The 19,799-nt window shown below is 57.4% G+C and overlaps 1 protein-coding gene across 1 annotated transcript; it reads right to left on the reverse strand.

Moving 5' to 3' along the window:
- Positions 1-222: 222 nt before the first annotated feature.
- Positions 223-18,916, reverse strand: HIP1R (huntingtin interacting protein 1 related). The gene is made up of 32 exons (XM_051634151.1): positions 18,761-18,916; positions 13,415-13,478; positions 12,889-13,031; positions 12,541-12,597; positions 12,199-12,279; positions 12,000-12,076; positions 11,635-11,696; positions 10,374-10,514; positions 9,864-9,921; positions 9,691-9,766; positions 9,354-9,491; positions 9,212-9,270; positions 9,069-9,141; positions 8,518-8,701; positions 8,355-8,443; positions 7,920-8,036; positions 7,575-7,676; positions 7,161-7,355; positions 6,753-6,900; positions 6,350-6,436; positions 5,930-6,037; positions 5,445-5,581; positions 4,574-4,684; positions 4,392-4,450; positions 4,068-4,098; positions 3,885-3,947; positions 3,366-3,466; positions 2,702-2,807; positions 1,754-1,877; positions 1,538-1,599; positions 1,199-1,387; positions 223-1,113 (listed from the first exon to the last, which is right to left on the reverse strand). Exons 1-32 carry the CDS (start codon positions 18,851-18,853, stop codon positions 1,072-1,074), a joined length of 3,177 nt encoding a protein of 1,058 aa, XP_051490111.1. The 5' UTR covers positions 18,854-18,916; the 3' UTR covers positions 223-1,071.
- Between the last annotated feature and the right edge of the window lie 883 nt (positions 18,917-19,799).

Raw genomic sequence — 19,799 nt, forward strand, 5'->3', positions numbered from 1 at the left:
AAACACCCACACCACCCCGGCCCTCGGTGGGCAAAGGGCCACAAGACCCATCTGTGTCCCTACCACCCCCACCATACCTTGGTGCTTTAGCTAATTCCTTTAGGAGCTTTTCTTACCTTTTTGCTGCCCCCAAATCCAAATGGCTGTCTTGCTTCACCCAGCAGAGCCAGTCATTGTGGAACCCCCCCCCCCCCCCCAACAAGCTGACTAGACACCACAACATGTATTTTAAATATTGCTTCTTTAATAACCTACATCATGGTAGTAGCTCCAAGGGAAGATACAGCTGCCAGGATTTTTTTTCTCCTGCCCCCACGTCTCTCCACATCAGTAATTCCTTATTGCTGCAGACTTCTCTATCCCCCGGCCCCCCTGGGCCACGGTTAGCTTTAATTCTGCTAATTATTTTAAATATAAAACATAATGCAACTGATCCCTTGACATTGCTGTAGTAATAAAAAATAGAAAAGGAAAAAAACAAACAAACAAACAACAAAACCCCAACTGTTCGTATCCTTATTGCCAGTGTGTGCTAGAAACTGCTTTTTCCCTTACAAAAGCCCTGCTCCCTGCACAGGCCAAGGTCTCCCTCCCTGCTGAGGGCCGAGCCCTTGCTGGAAAAAAAAAGTCAAATTATTCCTCAGGCTGAAAAAGGGGAATTTCAAAAAAAATGGCTGCAAGAAAAGCCCGACACTCGCCTACTTTAAAAACAGTTCACAGTTCCAAAAGGGTCTGAGCAGTACAGTAGAAAGCTACATTTACTGAAGACTTCTAGTGCTGATAAAGTTTCATAAAAAAAAAACCAAACAAACCAAAACCAACAAAAACGAACCCAAATGAACCCCAAATTAAATTAAACAGGGAGAGCCGGTTGGAGGAGGGGAGCCAGGAGGAGCCCCCTGGCTAGGGAGAGGAATCAAGTGAAGGGAAAAAAAAAAACCCAACAAACACATGTATCTTTTTTAAAACGCCTGCAGAGGAGCAGGCGGGCGGCGAGGCGAGCCCCGCAGACGAAGGCACAAGGCACGGCAGCGCCAAGGCAAGGTGAGGGCTCGGGAGCGCGGCCCCGGGCTAGAAGATGGCCCCGGGCGGGGGCTGCAGGCCGGCGTCTCGCTGCAACGAGAGGGGAAACAAACCCAAACATCAGTCCCCCCGCGCTGTGACCGCACCCCGCCGCGTGCCCCCCCGGGGTTCCTACCTCCCCGTGTCCGGGTTTCTGGGCCAGGGGGGGCTTCTTGAGGATGCCTCTCCTGGGGGCCGGGGCCGGCTTGGCCTCCTCGTCCTCCGCCGCCTCGCACGGCCCGGCCAGGCCGTAGTGCTGCTTCCTCAGCTCGCCCAGCCGCACCCGCTCGCCCTCCAGACGCTTCTCCAGCTCCAGCACCTTCACCTGTGCCCAAACAGCCATCTGGGTTACCTGTGCCCTGGGGGTGCCAGCCCCTCCCACCCCAAGCACCAGCGCTGGGGCAACAGGGATGCTCCCCCAGCCTTGTTGGGTCTGGATCCGGAGCTCGGCACCACTCCACCCTCGTGGCTGTACCTGTGTTTCCATCTCCTCCTTCTTCAGCTTGATGAGGGACATGCCCGAAAAGTCCATGGTGTCTGTGGAGAAAAGCAGAGGGTCCTCACTGACAGCACCCTTTTCAGAAGACCCTCACGTGCCAAAGTGGAGCTGGCCGGACACCTCAGGGTGTTCACCAGGCCAGGAAGCTACTTGAGCATGGTTTTTTCACCCCTTTCCTCGCAAAAACCTCACCTTTCTCCTCAATCTGCTCTTGCCCTGATTTGGTAGAAGCCACCACGTTGGCCGCCATCTCGTTGACGTGGCGCGAGCACTCCTGGAGCCGGCCCAGGTTCTTGCTGCTCTTCTCAGCCTTCACCTGCAAAGAGCACGGGGATGGCTGTGGGGCCCCACCACGGCACCTCCACACCGGCTTGGGCAGCCCCCAGGCAGCTGTGTTCTGTGCCAGAGCAGAGACACCAACCACACCACATCTGAACTGCCCTTGGGCGTGAAAACCTGGGGGTGGAAAGGACAGACAGACAGATGGGCACGTGCTTATTCCCGATGATCCCATCACAGCCAGACAAGGTGATCCCTGCAAGGCCCTTCAGCCCCAGGACACCAAACCAGCTCTGCTCCCGGCTGAGCCAAGCACACACGGATAAGCAGCAGCAAAGACAGAGCTATTTTATGCATATTTTTTTTTTTTTAAACCATGCTCTTAATCTTAAAACCACCTGCTGTAAAAAAACCTACCCCCCCACAACCTGCATCCCTATTTGTGCATTGAAACCTCTACCCATCACTGCCACCCACACCAACAGGAAAGGTGGCAAGGACCAAAAATCCATCATGCTCAATCCTGGCTTCTGCAGTTGCTTATTTGGGGCGTCTTGTTAGTTATTAACATTTTCTTTACATAATCAGCCTGACAGGAGGAAGACGGGAGGTTTTACACACCTACATTTCCAAGGCAAGGGGTGCTGCTGGGGGTGGGAACATTAATGCAGGTGAAGACACATGGTTAAAAGCATAGACTGACTTGGAAATAGGAAGAGCTTCTCTTCCTCCCTGCTCCAGGAGGCTGCAGGACAGGATGGCCAGACACCGCTGCCCAAAAGCAGCCGTGGGACAACAAAAGGAACAAAACAACTTAAAAACTGAGGAGCCACATGCAGACAGTCCTGCTGGGACACTCACCTTGGAGGCAGCCACCAGCTGGGCTGTGCTGGCAGCGATTTCATGGGAGCAGACGATCAGCTCTTCATACTTGCCCGTATGCAGGACAACCCTGTCTGCTGACTCTCTGCGGTACGATCAGGAGGGAGATGGAATTAGAGATACTGGCCAAGCACTGCAGAGCAAGTGCGGGTTATTTACCTCCTGCTAAACCCCTAGAAACCAGCATCAGGCTTTGAACCAGCACCTTTGCCTGTAACTCTTTAAAGCTCATTTACAAAGCAATCACTCAAAGCCCAGATCCAGAAGTTCTGGACGGGTATAGAGCAGGATTGTGTTTCCCTAATGAAGTAGGTGAGATCTGTAAAGCCTTGTCTCTACATTTCCTGGGGAAACCCTGCCCTGATCCCAACCACCCCAGCCACGACCAGCTGAGCAGGAACCATTACACGGAGTTATTTGATTGCTGCAACTTTAATCCTTTGCAAACAGAGAGCACCTGCTGGTCCCTGTTCTGGTGGCAGCATGGTCTGACCCAGGCTATGAGAAGGAATGAGCAATAATGGCCCATGCAGACAAGGCAGCAGGACAGTTTGGGTTATCTGGTGATGGAGAAGCGTGGGCTGGCCCTGGACACAGCACGTGGAGCTGTGGAGACCGCGGGAGAGGTCCTGGGGGTACCTACACGAGCTGCGTGGCTCCCCAGCCCACCGCCTTGGAGGCGGAGATCAGCCCTTCGGTCCAGCGGGAGTTCTTGGCGTAGAACTCCTGGGTCGTTGCTGCCCCCTGTTGTCGGGAAAATATGATGGCCTGAGTTAGCTTGTTTCTAACATGCAATACAAAAATCCGTATCAATATCCACATAAAATATAACAATATATAAATTGATCTATAAAGCCAAAAATCAAGGGGCTGGCAGCACTTCTGTGCCCTTCAGGCTGGTTTTAGTGGCCCGCTTCAATAAGTACCCAGAAAGCCAGCTTTGGAGCCCCCAAGCCCAGGTTTAGGTTTAAAACACTCAAGTTTGGGCCATGATCTTTAGACAAACAAGGCTTTGCAAAGGTGACAGTGATGTGTGTGGAGAGCCAGACTGAGAGAGGACCACTGACACAGGGAAGCATGAAATGCAGCTTGTTTCTGCAAATGGTGGGAAATTCTCCCAGATTTCATGTCAGTGCAGAGACAAGTGTAGGGGGGGACTTACCCGACCACTTTCTACTATCTCCTTCTGTAGGTTTGTAGATGTCATGACAAGAAGTCTAATAGCCTGGAACAAAGGAAAAAATGGGTTGTGGTGTTTGATGGGGATTTGATAGAGAAGGATTGAGGCTGCCAGTGGTGGGAAGTGACAGTTTTGGCACCCCAGCTGAGTTTCTGCAGTACTGACCTTCATTAGGTCCGTGCAGGAGTTCAGAATCCTGTAGGGAAACAAGAGAAAAGTGTTCAGCACCCACCAACACTGTGTCCAGGGAAGCAGGCTGTGGCCTCAGTCAGAAAACAGGTCTTTGGAGACCAGCCAGCCTGCAGGTTACTTCTAAGCAGCCATGAACAATTGGCTTAGACGTGCAAGACGAAGGTCCACCTTCTAAAGAGGATTTTGTGCTCAGCATCAGGATGATGCAGCACTGGGCTGCTCATGCAGCTTTGGGGTAAGACACAGCCCAGAAGGGTATGGGTATGGGACACAAACCTGCTGCCCCTCAGAACTCACCGCTCGTTCACTTCAAGCTTAACACCAGAGCTCTCACTTCTGGCCTGGCTCATCATCTCCTGTTGGGAGACACAAGAGGAAGCGCTGGACACCACACTGCTGTGACAGTGAGTGGGAGAGAGAAGGAATGGACACTGCTGCCCCAAGGCACCAAAACGACCCTTCCTGCAGCTTCATCTCACCTCTATCCGCCTGACAGCGTCCTCAATCGCCTCTGAGGTGGAGGCCATCTCCTTCTCAACCATGTCCCCCAGCTCTTCTTGCTTGATGTCTAAGCTCTTGGGCCTCAGCTCCTGCAAGAGGAGGCAGCAGCCACCAGGAGGTTTTAGGCAGAGGGAGGGAAGGGAATATTTGTAAGAAGCAACACCAAACCAAGGTATCAGACTCCTTTTTTTTCCCCCTAAGAAAATAAAGCTGCAGGAGCAGCCTTCTGCAGACCATGAGAGTGGAAGAACTTGTGCTGCAAACATGGCACAGCAACCTCAGAGGTTAAGACCTGCCCCAAATGAAGGAGACAAAACTCAATCACAAAAGCAGTTTCATCAGGGCAGGGCTGCAGAAGGCTCTGGAGAGATGACAGCCTTTGAATTACCAGTGGCTTAATGGAAAGCAATAATGGGGGCTTCACGAGAAGAAATGTGTGAAAGTTGGGAAGATTTATCCCACAGGGGTTACTGGGCTGAAGGACTCCAGCTGATCTGAGGGTGACTGTCTCCATGTACCACCAGGAAGGGTCTTGGTGCTCGGAAGCTGAGATGACTCAAGGAAAGCACCGGACCCTGCAGGTATGGGGGACCAGCCACTCCAAAGTGCTCACCCCACCCAGACTCCCTGATTTCAACCCTGGACAATGGTGAAAGCCAGTTGTTTGGTTTTTTTACCTCCCTGGGACACAGCCAGAAGGCTGTGAGGAGACACACATCCCACCTTGCCAAAGGGAGGCAACGGGCTGCTGCATGACCTGACTGCTTTGATTTTTTCCTTCAGGAAATAAAGCTAACCCACCCTGCCAGCCCGGGTGGGAAGGTGGGTGTGCTGGGCTCCATCTCCTACCTGGGCCAGCTGCAGGACCCCTCGCAGCGCCCGCCGCACGTCCCCCAGCTCAGCACATCCCAGTGTCTGCTTGTCCTTCAGCTTGCCCAGGTAATCCAGGCTCTGCTGCCCGCAGTCCCGGCATGTCTCTGTCAGCCCTGGGGAGAGGATGGGTCAGTGCTGGGCCTCAAGGGGTCCTTCCATCCCAGTCCTGCCACCCCTCCTCTTCCTCAACCCCTTGGCCACAGAGGTGATGCTGAGCATTGGTGGCATTCAGCAAATTTCTTGCAGAAGAGCATAAATTGGCTTCCAGGAGCAAAGCGAGATTTCTGGCCCAGGAAGTGGCACCAGAGGGGAGGGAATGCTGGGCAGGGGAGCACAGGGAGCAGTGGGGACTATCCCGTCCCATATCCAGCCCTCCATCAGAAGGTGTGGCCACCCCAAAAACAAGCACTATAAGCTAAAGTCCCCCCCCAACACCCACGGTGTCCAGACAGGGCACTCACGGTCCGCGTGGTCGGTGGGAGCCAGGTGGGACGTGGCGCTGCCGTTCACGATGGTGTCGGCCGTCAGGTGTGCAAAGAGGGCCAGAGCCCCCACCAGCCCTGCAGCATCTGCCAGCAAGAGAACATGGTCAGGTCCTGCCAGCCCAGGGCACCACCTGCTATGTCCTGGGGATCGTGACCCACCCTTGAAGACACCCAAGGATCAGTACAATCAGCTTGGAAAGGTCAGTATTTGATCCCTCCAACTCACAGGTTGCTCCTTGAAGGAGCGCACGGGAACCCAACAACTCCCCCCACCATGTCCCTCCATCACCAGGGCATTGCACACTTGCTGATGGCCCCAAAGCAGCCAGTTGCTGCTGGATGTATCAAAATCAACGCAAGATGCCAGCAATGCCACCAGTCCCCAGCCCCAGGTACCTGCCATGGAGGCCACATACTGCTTGTGCCCGCTCTCCAGGGTGTCCGTGGACTCCAGCGCCGCCTGCGCCCGGCTGAGCAGGTAATCTGTAATGAATTTAGCCTTGTTAGTGCAGTCACCCAGTGTCTGAAGAAGCATGAGTGCAGGCTCCATGAGGCACCGTTGAGGAGAAGCCAAGACAGCTCAGGTCCTTGCAGCCCTGCCCAGGGAACAGCACTAAAATTGACACAAAACAGCACTGAGATGAGAGCTAGAAATTCACTCCTAGGAAGTCTGACCCTGACCTCCTTGGGTGTGAGGTTGGTAGGAAAAAACGCCTGGTGGAAGCTGAGATGCAACATTATCCATCTTGGAGGGAGAAGGGACTGTGGGCTGCAGCCCCTGCAGCTGAGCAGGCTGTACCTGGGGAGCTGGTGCAGCGGACGTGCAGTGGGTCATCCAGCTTGGCCACCGCGTCACGGAGGATGTCCTCTGCCTCCCGCACTGTCTCCTGCAGGATGCTGAACTGCTCATCCAGCAGCTTCTGCTGCAGGTTCTGCTCCTGGTTGCTCTGTAGGACAGGAGTGACATGTGGGTGGCACAGCCAGGGTGTAGGACCCCCACCACCATGGCCCTGTCACCAGTGTGTCCCCTGAGAGCCCACTTGCTGATTAGACCCAAACATCCCATTGTAACTGGTGCAGGTCACAACCCACTATCTACAGGTGTGATGGCTCTGCTGAGCCCCACAGGTGTTCAGTCTCCTCAGATGTCTAGCCCTGGTGAGCCAAGGGGCACCAGGAGCACCAGGTTCTCCACACAGCATCATACCTTCTCCAGGAGCCTGCCCTGCAGCTCGCGGATCTCCCTCGCGGCCTTGTCTGCCTCCTGGCTCAGCTGCAGCTCCTTCTCCTCCACCAGACCACGCGCAGAGAGCAGCTCACACTCCTTCTCACTCACCGACCGCCTCAGCACCTCCTTCTCGGCATGCAGGGCCTCCACCTGGGCGCCGAGCTCCACCCCCGCCTGCCACGGGGCCAGGAGACCCTTGTCACTCTCCCCTCACCGTGCGAGGTGAGCAGGGAACTGAGGACATGCCCAGCTCCTGCCGCTGATGGGGTGGACCCAATGTTCAGCCCCATGACAGCTCCCTGGGCTGCTGCTCACGCCCTTGGCTTGGCAGCGGTGGCAGGAGGTGCTGCCAGGGATTTGTGACGGGGATTGGGGCCCATCCCGGCCCCGTACCTGCTTGGCGTGGCTGAGCGAGCGCTGGGTCTGGTCCAGCTCCTCCCGCCGGGCGTCCAGCTCCTGCCGCAGCTGCTCCATCTGCACGCTCTGGTCCTCCAGCTGCAACCACACACCCACCCCGGGGGGCTCAGCCTCTGCGGCCCCGCTCGGCCCCGGAACGCGGGCAGGAGGGCAGGAATGAGTCCGCCCATGTTTTTGCAAGAGTTTTCAGGATCTTGGGGAGGGTCTCCTAAAATGGCTCCTTTCCCCAGGGCAGGAATTTCGGGAGCAGCCCCCAGAGAACCTAAGCACCCAAACCCATTGATTGGCATAGTGGGATTTTCAGGGGGGGAAGAACCTCACCTTCATCTCGGCCTCCCGCTTGACCTGCTCCACCTGAAAGGCCAGCTGCTCCTTGACACGTGCCACCTCCTCCTGGCTCTGCTGCGTCACTGTCAGCTGCTTGGCAGTGTCAGCATTCTGCAGGGGGACAAGGTGCTCGCTGGGTGTTTGGGGAGGGGGGGGGGGAGAGCAGGACCCTCACCACTGTCATGCTCGTTCTGCCCAAATTCTGGCTCAGGGGGTAGCTCAGAGATGCCTCTTTGGCAGCACCCGAAACGCTAACCACTGGTAGATGTGAATTCAAGGAGTGCTCCCCACCCAGTGCTCAGAGATCCCGAGGTGCAGGATGGTGGGAACAATATGGGTGAGGTTGGGCACTCAGGAGCCACAGCGGCGGTGGCAGAGGGTTGAAGAAGGCAGTGGTTGGTTTCTGCCTGGCACTGGCATCAGTGTTACCTTCCTCAGGAGCTCCGCATGCGTGTTGATGAGCTCGCTGTGCTTCTCCTTCAGCTTCGTGTAGCGGATCTCAGTGGCATTGGCTTTCTCTGGATGGGGTGAGAAAGCATCAGCGCCCGCAGCCCGTGTGTCCTGCGGCTGACCTGGGCTGCAGGGCACCTACTTTCCGCCTCGGCGCAGAGCCGCTGGGACCTGTCACTGTCCTGCTTCACCCTCTGCAGCCTCTCCAGCTCATCTCTCAGCTGCTCGTTGTCCACCAGCGCCTTCTGCTTCTGCTTACGCTGCTCCTCCACTTCACCCTCCAGGCTGTTCACCTGTGCCTTCAGCTGTGTGATGTACCGCTGGGCCTGCGGGACAGCACCGGGCACTGCCCTGCCTCACTGCACCAACAGCTCTGCCCTCCCCAGTGTCCCCATCCAGGAGCCTGGCTGCCATTTGGGCAAAGCAGCCACGAGATGCAACAAGAAAGCTCTACCCTCGGCCCCCACGCCGCCCTGTCCTCGCTGTTAACAGTCAGTAGGAACAGCAAAGGACAGGTCTCACATGTTTTCACCCTGTGTCCACCAGAAGGCAGGTCGAGGCACAGGGAGAGGCCCCAGAACTCAGCACTGGTGCCAAGACCCCACTCCTGCTGCATCCCATTGAGGTTTCTATGCTACCACACCAAAAACCCACCACCTCTCCCACACCAGCTGCTCCTCCGCCTGGCTTTACCTCCAGTTTAATCTTCTCCATCTCTGCACGGAGCATGTCCACCTCCTTCTTCAGGCTTTCAATCTGTGCATCCCTGCAGGGAGAGGCAGGTTGGCCCCATGCAGCAGTGGCCACCCTCCCTCTGCCACCATGGACCCCCGTACCTGTCGTCCCGAATGCCGTTGGGTGGCCCAAAGGTTTGCTCAAATATATCCGAGGTGATCTGGAGAAGACAGAACAGAGAGTGCTGAGCTGAGCCAGGCTGAGGGTGCCTGTCCCCCTGCCCCAGGATCCCTGGGCCCCCACCTGTGGCTCTGTGGTGGAAGCTGTGCTGATCTCAATGAGGTTCTCTGGCTCCTCATCCTCAGGGGCTTCCTCAGGGATGACGACCACCGGCTTCACGTGCTCGGCCAGCGCAGACGCCCTCAAGAAGTTCGGGGGGCTCTGCGGGGACAAGAAGTTGCGGTGGCATCGCCTGGAGTTTCAGGGACTGCCACAGGCAGCCACCTCCATGCTACTGAAATGGGCCAATGGGTCCCTCCACAGTGCCCCCAGGCCCTGAAGCCATCTGTGGGGACAGGCCTGTGCACCCTGAACCCACAGGCTCTCTAAAGCATCAGGTATGACTGAAACCCCACCATACCTCTGGCAGCCGAGGGATCTGGATGAGCCGTTTGAAATACAGCATGTCAGATGCCTTCTTAAAGAAGTTTTTGAGGCTGGGGGCGGGGGAAAGAAAAACCGCTCAAAGGGGAGGAAGGGGAGAACCTGGCAGGAGGGAGGGGACCCTGCCAGCCCACCTTTACCCCAGGTTACCTGCGAAACTGCTCGTGGAAACGATCTCGGTGGCCCTGCAGCGTGTCGGCCGGCAGACCTGTGGAAGGGGGGGACAGCTGTGACTGATCCAGGGCTGCAAATCCATTCACATGTGCCCAGATCCCTCTGGCTGCAAAATCCAGCGGGTAAACGCCAGGTGAGAGCAAGATGTGAGGGGTCAGGACAAGAGCGGGGTGTCCCCATCCCTGGCATAGGGACAAGGGATGTGGCACAGGAAAAGGCAAGTGTGGGAACTTCAAAATACCCCCACGAGGCCCCTGGGGTCATGCTGCCCAGCAATCCCATGCAGGGGGCTGGCAGGCCAAACCACACTGGTTTAAATAAATCAAGGACAAGTCCTTCCAATTCCTTCATCTGGGATGGAGTGGAATGGAGTGGGGCCTTAGAGCCTGGCTGGGATACAGGGACACGTATCCATTGCAAGCTTGATCCCTAAACCCAGTCAGAAGCCTGACCCGGGAAAAGACCAGCCCATCCCCAGGGACTCACAGGAGTGCAGCTTGAACATCAACTTGACAGAGTAGTGGTAGAGGTGGCTGCAGTCCTGGATGACCTGGATGAGGGGGGCCAGGCGGCACTGCACCGCCGACATCTGCGAGACGGCCATCGAGGTGTTCAGCTGCCTGAAAACTGAGGGTTGAGTGGGGTGAGGTGCCGTGTCTGCAGAGCTGTCCTGCTCACAGACCAGCCTGGCACTCAGCTTGATCATTAACCACCACGGATGTGGCTCTACCAGGACATGGGGGGAACACCGGGGCTGCTGCCGGGCTGTCCCACTGAGTTGGGAACAACCCCGCTCTGCACCAGGAAAACACCCACAGGGAGCGTGGAGGCAGAGGGAAGGAGTGCTCAGCTCTGCTCCCCACATCCTGACCCCAGAAAGGAGGGATTTAACGCCAAGATGATGCAAAGGCAGGATGGCTGCCCTCTGGAGCTGCTGCTGGGGAAGGTGAAGGGTTTTGCTCCTCTCTGTTTAATAATGCAAACAGCTGGGAGAGGATCCCAGGGCAGGGGACGGGCCTCCAGGCACCACAACCTCGCCTGCCCCAGCTCGGAAATGGATCCTTTCCCTTGGCAGAAGTCCAGGCAGTGTATCCACTCTGGCTTCTTCCCTGCTCAGCTTTAAAGTATTTATGAATATAAATTCAAACTGGGCCAGAAGGAGAAAGGGGGAGGAAAAGAGGAGCCGGGAGCACGGTCTCTCCCGCTGTGCCCTGTTTTCCAGGGCAGCTCCGTGTTCCTGACTCACAGCAGAGGAAGAAATCGCCGCGTTTTTAAGCCATCTAAAAATTCCTGGAGAAGGAGGTGAGAAGAGTAAACATGGGCAGGGGCCTCCAGCCCTCTCTGGAGGTATTTCAAGGAGGGAAAATGAGTATTTAGAAGAAAGTACAGCCCCATGGTCTGCTTCAGGGAGACAGAAAGGCTTTGGGTAACGCATACGATGGACGTGGTTGCACCAAAATGAAACAAACACGTGGTTTGGAGCAGCACTGCTCTGAAAACAACACTCAGCACTGCTCAGGTGGGCTAAAACCAGCCATGATCCTCACATATTTCCCTACAACTGCTACTACTGAGCATCAACAGGGGAATTCAGCCAGGAAACAACTTCAGAAACCTCACTGCAGGAGGAGGAAGGACCTGAGCCTCTGACCTCAGCCCCTGGAGCAGGAACTCCATTCCTGATCAAAGAGCGAAACTATTGCTCAAGAGCCCCGGGGCGAGCGGGAGGGACCTGCCACCTCCTCACCTGACTCTGACAGCTTCAGCTCGCAGTCCAGGTAGTCAAACAGCTCGACCGTCAGCTGGAAGCTGCCAAAAAAACCAAAGCCCCATCACCCAGTGGCAGAGACATCCTTGCTCCAGCTTCTATGGTCGCTGCAGGTCACCACCCCAGCAGAGGCACAGACTGACAAGGATTTGGTGGGTTTGCTCTCTGCATTTATGCTCCTCTCCATTCTGCAGGTGCAGGAGGAATCAGGCCCCATCTGATCAATTTCTAGAACACTGATGGCTGCCCAGAACAGGAGCTGTTTCCTTAGCAGGAGCTGCCAGCAGGACAGCATGGAGCTGGTGACCATGCACTGGGTGCTCTGCTCCTGGCAGGACACTCACATGTTGTTCACATCCGTCCCTGCAGTCTTTTCCAGCACCTCATCCGAGACCTCGAGGCCCGCGGGGAACTCGGGATGCTTTGTAAAAGGAAAATAAATAAAACCAAGAGTTGCTGCTAATGTTTTTGCTGCTGAGACACAACCCCCAGTGAAGCCCCATTCCCAGCATGGCAGGGCGCGGAGGTGGCAGAGCCTCTCACCTTGATGTGGAAGGAGATCTTGGTGAGGAGGAGCCGCGTGTAGATGCTGACCAGCTGCCCGTACCTGTCGTGCAAATGGCCCTGCCAGAGACACGAGGGGAAAGGTGGCAAACCCAGAGCAACGTGACCAGATCCAGCAGAGCCCACGTGTGCTGGTGAACCTCCACCAGCCCTTTGGCTCTCATCCTCCTTCCCTTCACCGGGTGTGTAAACATCACCCAGTGGGGTCAGAGGTGACCATTTATTTCAGGTGGTGCTTTGTCCTCCCTGTGCCCATCACGCTTTGCAGCACCCACCCCAAAACCCCCAAGAAGGTGCAAACCTCCACTTTGCCCCACTCACCCACAGGTCCCCCATCTCTCGGATGTTGCTGCGGTACCTCTGGCAGTCTTGAAGGACCTGGGGACAAAAACAGGAGGGATGCAGCACGGTGGGGCTGGCACGGAGCTGGGTGAGCTCCCACCTGCCTGCTTGGAAGCTGAGGAAGGGGATGGATCCAGCCCCCTACACCACTCCAGCTGTGGGAAGAGGCTCAAGTCCTTCAGTGGCAAACAGAGGTCAGGGCTTTGCATGAGGAGGTTCAAAGATGTGTGATAACAGATGGTAGGGAAGGAATCCCACCCTCTGCACAGAGGGACATCAGCAAGAGCCAAACATTTGGCAGAGGGACGTCTGGCAGGGGACACTCACGTTGGGGTGGCCATCACGCAGGACCTTGTGCAGGACGTGGCAGAACTTCCAGCTGAGGATGGCACTGCTGGGCAGGGGCAGCCCGATGGCGTAGGACCAGAAGGTGAAGGCCCCTTTCTCATGGTGCGTCCCCAGGATGATCCCTCCCCTGCAGTCAAGGCCAACCAGACACACATGGGAGCAGGGGGACTGGTGGGGCAGGGGACTATTTCTGCTCCACTTCCATTAGAAAGGGGACGTGCACCAGGTGCACAGCAGGCATGGAGATGATACTGCATGTGCAGATAAAACCCCCTTTACTTTTCCTGGTGCACCTTCCCCTGCTGCAGGGCCCGCTGCATTTTACTGCCAAAGAAACACTATCTCACTGCACCACTTGTTTGCATTTTCACCAACGGACACATCTACAAAACAGCATCCCCCAACCAAGCTCTGCATGGGTCCCCCATCTCCCAAACCTCCCACAGGCTGGAACCCCTCCTGCCTCCACACTGGATGTCCCCCACGCTGTCCAGGGAAAGGATACGACGGGCATGTTTCTCCTTCACTGGAGCTTCCTGCGTGTTTATGGCTTTGCTGATGCTGATGGCCTGTGAGAGGAGCAGAGTGTGGCCATCAGACACAGCATAACCCCCCCAAAGAGAAACAGTGGGGAGTACCCTGAATCTGGTAACACATTTGTCACCTCAAAGCCGTTTGTGACACATCAAACTGGCTCTTTTTATCCACAAAGTGGCCCATTAAACTCCATCCCCAGCGCGATCGGTCAGACCTGGGCCACCACCAACCACACCACTGCTGCTCCCTGCCTGCTGTCCCCAACCCAGGAACCAAATTTGTGCATTTTTGCAGCCTGAACTCAGGGCTGTGCCCAGGCAGCATCACAGCACGACAGCAAGATGCCAAATTCCAGGGCTGTTTGTCTAATCACAAGGAACCTTTGAACCAGGGGGTGGTGATGTTTTTTTCCCCAATGTTCCTGTGTGCAAACAGCCCGTGGGGAAAACACAGCCCCCCAGCAAGGAGGGAGTGGCAGCCACAATGCCCATTTCATCGAAGCAAAAATCCAGAGCAACGTGATTATCTGAGGAGGATTATCTATATTCTCATGTGTTTGATCAAAGCCCACTTTAAGGGATGAGTTGATTTCAAAAGACGACCCCAGACACGGGCTGGTTGCGTGCCCCGAGTGATGACGGGCTGCGAAACTGAGTTGCTGTGACTGATGAAGATCTTTCTCCTCCTCCTCAGGTCCCTGCAGACTCCACTGAACTGCTTCCCCTGTGCACAAGCACTGGGGCTCTGCCCGTGTCCTCAGTCACTGGTGGAGGAAAAAGGTCCCAGCTGGGAAGGCAGGAAGCAGCCCTGCTGCCGGCGCTCGTGCCGGAAGAGAAACCAGGTCCCTCCCTGCAGCCCCACAAGCCCTAAAACCTTATTTAAAAAAATCTTATTTCCCCTCCTGGGGAAAGCACCTGCTCCCACACAGCCACTGGGCCAGGGGACACCTGCAAATTGAGGTGCTTTCCCGTGGGAGGAGGAACCCAATGCTGGGTTATCAAGTGCTCCTGACTTCTGCAGGAGGAACCCAATGCCCTGCCAAAGGGGCGATGCCATTAGGTGCCAATGCACCAAATCCACCCCAAGTGAGCCAAAACAGCTGCTCCCACAAGCTGAGCACAGCAGTGGCAAAAAAAACCCCCTGTGAGTGCATTCCAAAAGGTGAGCCAGATCCAAAAGGCTGAGGCCAGCTGATGGGAAAAGGGGCTGGGTTTGCCTCTCCCGCGGGGAAGCCCCTGCCTTACCCGCCATGTGGGGCCCTAGAGCAGCAGCAGAGTTAAGCTGCTGACTTGCTGTAATCCTCTTATCCCCGAAGGTTAACGAGCCTGGAATGCCCGGGAAGGGAACAGGCACTTGCAGTGCAACTGACACTCCCAAAGCATCCAGCACCTCTGCAGCCACCCAAAAACCTGGAGCCAGGGGAGAGGCTGCACCCTCGACTATGGCTTGGTGAGATGTGCCAGGGTCCTCAGGGCTGCCAGCACCACCCGGTATGACACCCAAGTGATGGTTTATTGACAGAAAACAAGGTTTAGCAGGTGCCAGACAGGGACAAGCCAAAAGTTTTGCAAGGCAGGGCTTGGAAACGCATCTAACAGCAAAGAGCTGCTAAAGGGGTTCTTGCACCTTGCTGAGGTGCCTTGCCTGTGGGGAAGCAGGGCAGGCACACCTCTCAAACCTGGATTTTTCAATGCCCACCGTGTGCAGGAGCAGCATGACACACTCATCCCAACCCACCACATTCATCTCAAGCCACTGGCAGGAGCCAGGCTCAGCCTTGAGCCACGTGGGGCTGGGAGGAGGCACAGCCAGGGGGACTGATGTGTGAGACAAGGGCAGACCCCTGGGAAAGAAACACCATCCCACAAACCCGGGGACAGGAGCTTGGCCACCCAGTGCTGCCCAGCAGTATAGGGATAGGGCTGGGACCCAGCTGGCCCATCCCAAAACCAGGCTGTAATTTCCATTGGTGCTGGTGGTTTTATTGTGTTTATTGCCCATAACCTCATTTCCAGCCCAACCAGCCAAAGCTCAGCCCAGAAGCTGCCAGAGAGGCTGGTTTCACCCTGGGTGATTCAGCACAGAGGTTTCACCTCAGCCATTTCACCCCCAGCACAGCCGAGCAGACCCATGTTGGGGCAGCCCCAGCCCACCTGTAGCACCACCAGGACAGACCCTGTGTCCAGCACAGTCCCACACAAACCATGGTGGCACCAAACCAGTGCCAATCCCTCGAGGCTGCCAGCCTGGTGTATTTTCACTGGCTCCAAATCCCAGGATGGCCATGAGGTCCCCAAGAAGGGGATGGTGGGACCAGGGGTGAGCTTGGGGCCATGCTGCAGCCTGGGACATGTGTACCTTCAGGATGGCCCTGCCAGCTGCCCAGCAAAGCTGGGCTGTGGAGGATGGCTCTGGAACAGGGAAATTCACCCTCAGCCTCCCTCAACCTGGCCTCTTGGGACATCTTTGGCATGTCTGGAGACAGGCAGGTCCCAGCTGTCACTGCAGGCATGCAACCAGCCCAGCCAAAACCTTCATGCCACCTGCAGAGGGTTCCCCACGGCTGCTGGGAGCGGTGCAGCCCCAGCCCTGCCAGCGGGGGGACCCAAACCCCAAAACCTGCCTGGCCACGGGCTGCGGGAGCCCACAGGGGCACCGCCTGAGCTCCTTACTCACAGCCCTCACGTACCAAGAGGGTGAGTAAAGCCGGGATCAAAGCACCCAAATGAAGGAGCACAGGTTACATCCACCCTTTCTTTCCAGGCTGCTTTTAACGACAGCGTGATCCTCCCCGCCCACGGCTCCTCGAAGCCCCGGGGGGCACAATCCCCACCTGGCACGGGGGTGCTGGGTCCCAGCACAAAGCCACAACTGGGAAGACATCAAGCTGGAAACCTCCCTGGCTGGGCGGCATGACAGCTCCAGAGCTCCCTTCCTAACCCTTCTCCTTCCCAAAGCACACCAAAAAAGCACCACTGGGCAGTCACACAGGCTGACTCCTGCTGGCTGCAGAGCTCATTGGATTTTTTCACCTTCCAGTTTAAGAAAAGCAAAAACTGGCTGCAGAAAAGGGCAAGTTTTTTCCTCCTGCCAGGCTTCCCACCTCTGAGGGGGATACCTGCATCACCCCAACACGGGACCTCAAAAAGCCTTTTCAGGGAAAGCAGGTGACCTTCACAGCACCCAGGACCACACACCTGCCTGCACCCACAGACATCACCCTGGCCTTTGCAGGGGGAAAGGAGATGGGGCTCTTGGTTTTGGCAGCACCTTTCTCCAGGGTGCTGCAAAATCACCAATCACCAACCCATCGCCAGTGAAGACACACAGAGGGGATGTGCCACTGGTGTCCCCACGAGGTAAAGGCGCCGGGTGGCCATCCCCACAGCAGCTATAATTAGACAAAGGCAGATCGATACCCACACACTGACACTGGAACCCTTCTGCTCTCACCCGAAGCGCTGCTACGGGAAACCATGTCAGGATAAAGCTCCTTTAGGAGAGTTTTTCAGCAGTTGCTGGAAAAAAAAAAGGTCAGATCTGGGTGGTGAATGTGACCATCAGCTGGCAAGCCCAGGGTTGAGCACTGAGAGTGACCACCCGCTCACCCCGTACAGGGGCCTGCCCAGGGCACCTGTGCCTGCCAGCAAGGTCACACCTGCACCAGGCACCAGTGCCACCAAAAAGCCCAAAACACCAGGGAAGGGCAGGAGGGAGGAGGGACAGGCTCCCGGCCGGCACGGGCTGCCCCTGGGCGCACGAGGCAGCGTTCCTGCCGCGATTATTTATCAGCAGTGCCCAGCGGGACGACTGAAGGAGACGCGTCCGGACGGAACTGGAATTGCCGGTTTTCTCGTGTTGCTCCCCAAACCCAACAAGCTCTGTTTCCTACCCGGCACGGCCGAGCAGCACCGTGACCCTGCAAGGCCCAAAATCTCCACCTGCCTTTGCTGACACTCTGCGGGCTCCCTGGATCCTTGTTGTGTGGCTTGAGCTCAGTTTCCCATAGTGATTTTGAAGCCACCAGCAGAGCAATTTAAACTCACGAGGAGGTTCAGTGTGTTCATCCACTAATGCTCAACATATCCAACTGGAAGGCAAAAGCTCACACCAGGAAGTTGCACTAAACCTGCCCAAGGGCCGGGAAAGGGCTGACAAAGAAAAGGGGCAAATGGGAAAAACAGAATCCCAAGACTGGTTTGGGTTGGAAGGGACCTTACAGATCATCTAATCCCAACCCCCTGACATGGCCACGGACACCTCCCACCAGCCCAGGTTGCTCCAAGCCCCATCCAATCTGGCCTTGAGCACTCCCAGGGATGGGGCAGCCACAGCTTCCCCAGGCAACCTGAGCCAGGGTCTCACCACCCTCACAGCAAAGAATTTCCTCCTACTGTCTAACCCAAACCTACCCCCTTTCAGGGTAGCCGTGATGAATTAGCAGCCTGAAATATCGGAGGGGTCAAAGAGGTCGCTGTTGTTTTTGCTGGGGCAGCCGGTGAGCCCGTCCCTCCATCCATCCCCCTGCCCATCCCTGCCCGACTCATTCTATTCCCAGCAGCCGTTCCCAGCCCCACCGCTCCCGAGCATCGCCCACCCGCGGGACAGGCTACGGACACCCCGGGCACAGCCGCCTTTGGGCTTTCTTTTCACCGTGCCACCCCGGGGCACCCCGACTCCCACGGAGCCACCCCCGTGTGACAGCGAGCTGGAGGGGACGGACCCATCCCCGGTGCAAAACAGCCCCCGGTTCAGCCGGGGCAGCCCGTGCCGCCGCGGGACCGGGGGGGAGCAAAGCGAGGACGCAGCGATGCGCGTTACCGGGCGCGGGGGGCAGCGCCAGGTTCCTGCCCGCGGCGGCACGGCCGGGGCCATCGAACTTTCCCTGTTTGCTCTCGGCCGTGTTTACCTGCCGATAAGGCCCGGGGGGTGCGGGACACACACACGCACCGCCTCCCCGGGGCTCCGCTGCTTGCGGCAGCGCACGGCGGGAACCGGCCCCGGTGCTCGGCCCCGGGGCGGCGGGACGGGGCCGGTGCCCACGCGGGACCGTCCCGGGGCCGCGGCGGGAGGAAGCGGAGGGGCGGGCGGGGGAGCGTGAACCGCGCCGGCAGCGGGGACGGACAGACAGACAGAGGGACAGACGGATCCCGGGGGATCCCCGGAGCACACCCCCCCGCCCCACGCCCCGTCTCCCGGGAAGCCCCCGCGCTCAGCTCCCCCGAGGCGCTCCCCGCTCCCGCCGCACCGCCGGCCCCGCGCCGGGAACGGAGCCGGTCCCGACGCACCGCCCCCCCCCTTCCGCTGCCCTTGCCTGGCTCTTGTCGAACTGCTCCCGTTCCGCCTCCAGGCTGTGCCCGCCGCGGCGGCTCAGCACCCGCGCCGGGACGCTCTTGATGCTGTTCATGGCGGGCGGCGGCTCCGCGCACCGCGCACCGGGCACCGGGCAGGCAGCGCCCGCCCCGCCCGCCCGCGCACTGCGCCGGCCCCGAGGGCGCCCCTGGCGGCACCTGGAGCGGCGGGGCCGGCAGGTCGGGGGAGGGGACGGTCCGGAGACCCCCCCCTGCAGGGCTGGGTCCGGCGTTGGGGTCCCCCAGGGCACGGAGCTCTTGGAGCGAGGCCACGGAGATGATCCCAGGGCTGGAGCAGCTGGGCTGTGGGGACAGGCTGGGAGAGCTGGGGTGTTCAGGCTGGAGAGGAGAAGGCTCCAGGGAGACCTTAGAGCAGCTTCCAGTGCCTGGAGGGGCTCCAGGAAAGCTGGGGAGGGGCTTGGGACAAGGGCAGGGAGGGAGAGAAGAAACGCTGATGGATTAAAACTGGAAGAGGGGAGATCTAGGTTAGACATGAGGAAGAAATTCTTGGGTGTGAGAGTGATGAGAGCCTGGCCCAGGTTGCCCAGGGAAGCTGTGGCTGCCCCATCCCTGGCAGTGTTGAAGGGCAGGTTGGATGGGGCTGGGAGCAACCTGGGCTGGTGGGAGGTGTCCATGGCCATGGAACTGGATGATCTTTAAGGTCCCTTCCAACCCAAACCATTCTATGAGTCTATGAAATACACCCACGACACATTGAGAGCCTCAGAGCTTCGTTACCACCCACCTCCCAGCCTTTCCTTGGGAGAGCTGAGCAGCAGTGAGCACATCCACCCTGCGGAAAGTGGGCCGGAGCTGAACAGCAGCTTTGTTTTCTTTCATAATAATTCAGTAGCAGACTACAATAGCAAAGGCAGTCCCTGGGGGATCTGTAATGCTTCCAGAAATAAGGCTGCTGAGTTCGAGGCAGCTTGAGTTTCCCTACAAGCCTGAGAGCAGGTCAATAATACACTTGGTGTGCAAGTCACTTAGTGCTTGAATAAA

This window comes from Apus apus, chromosome 16 (assembly GCF_020740795.1).
Source record: "Apus apus isolate bApuApu2 chromosome 16, bApuApu2.pri.cur, whole genome shotgun sequence".
NCBI lineage: Eukaryota > Metazoa > Chordata > Aves > Apodiformes > Apodidae > Apus > Apus apus.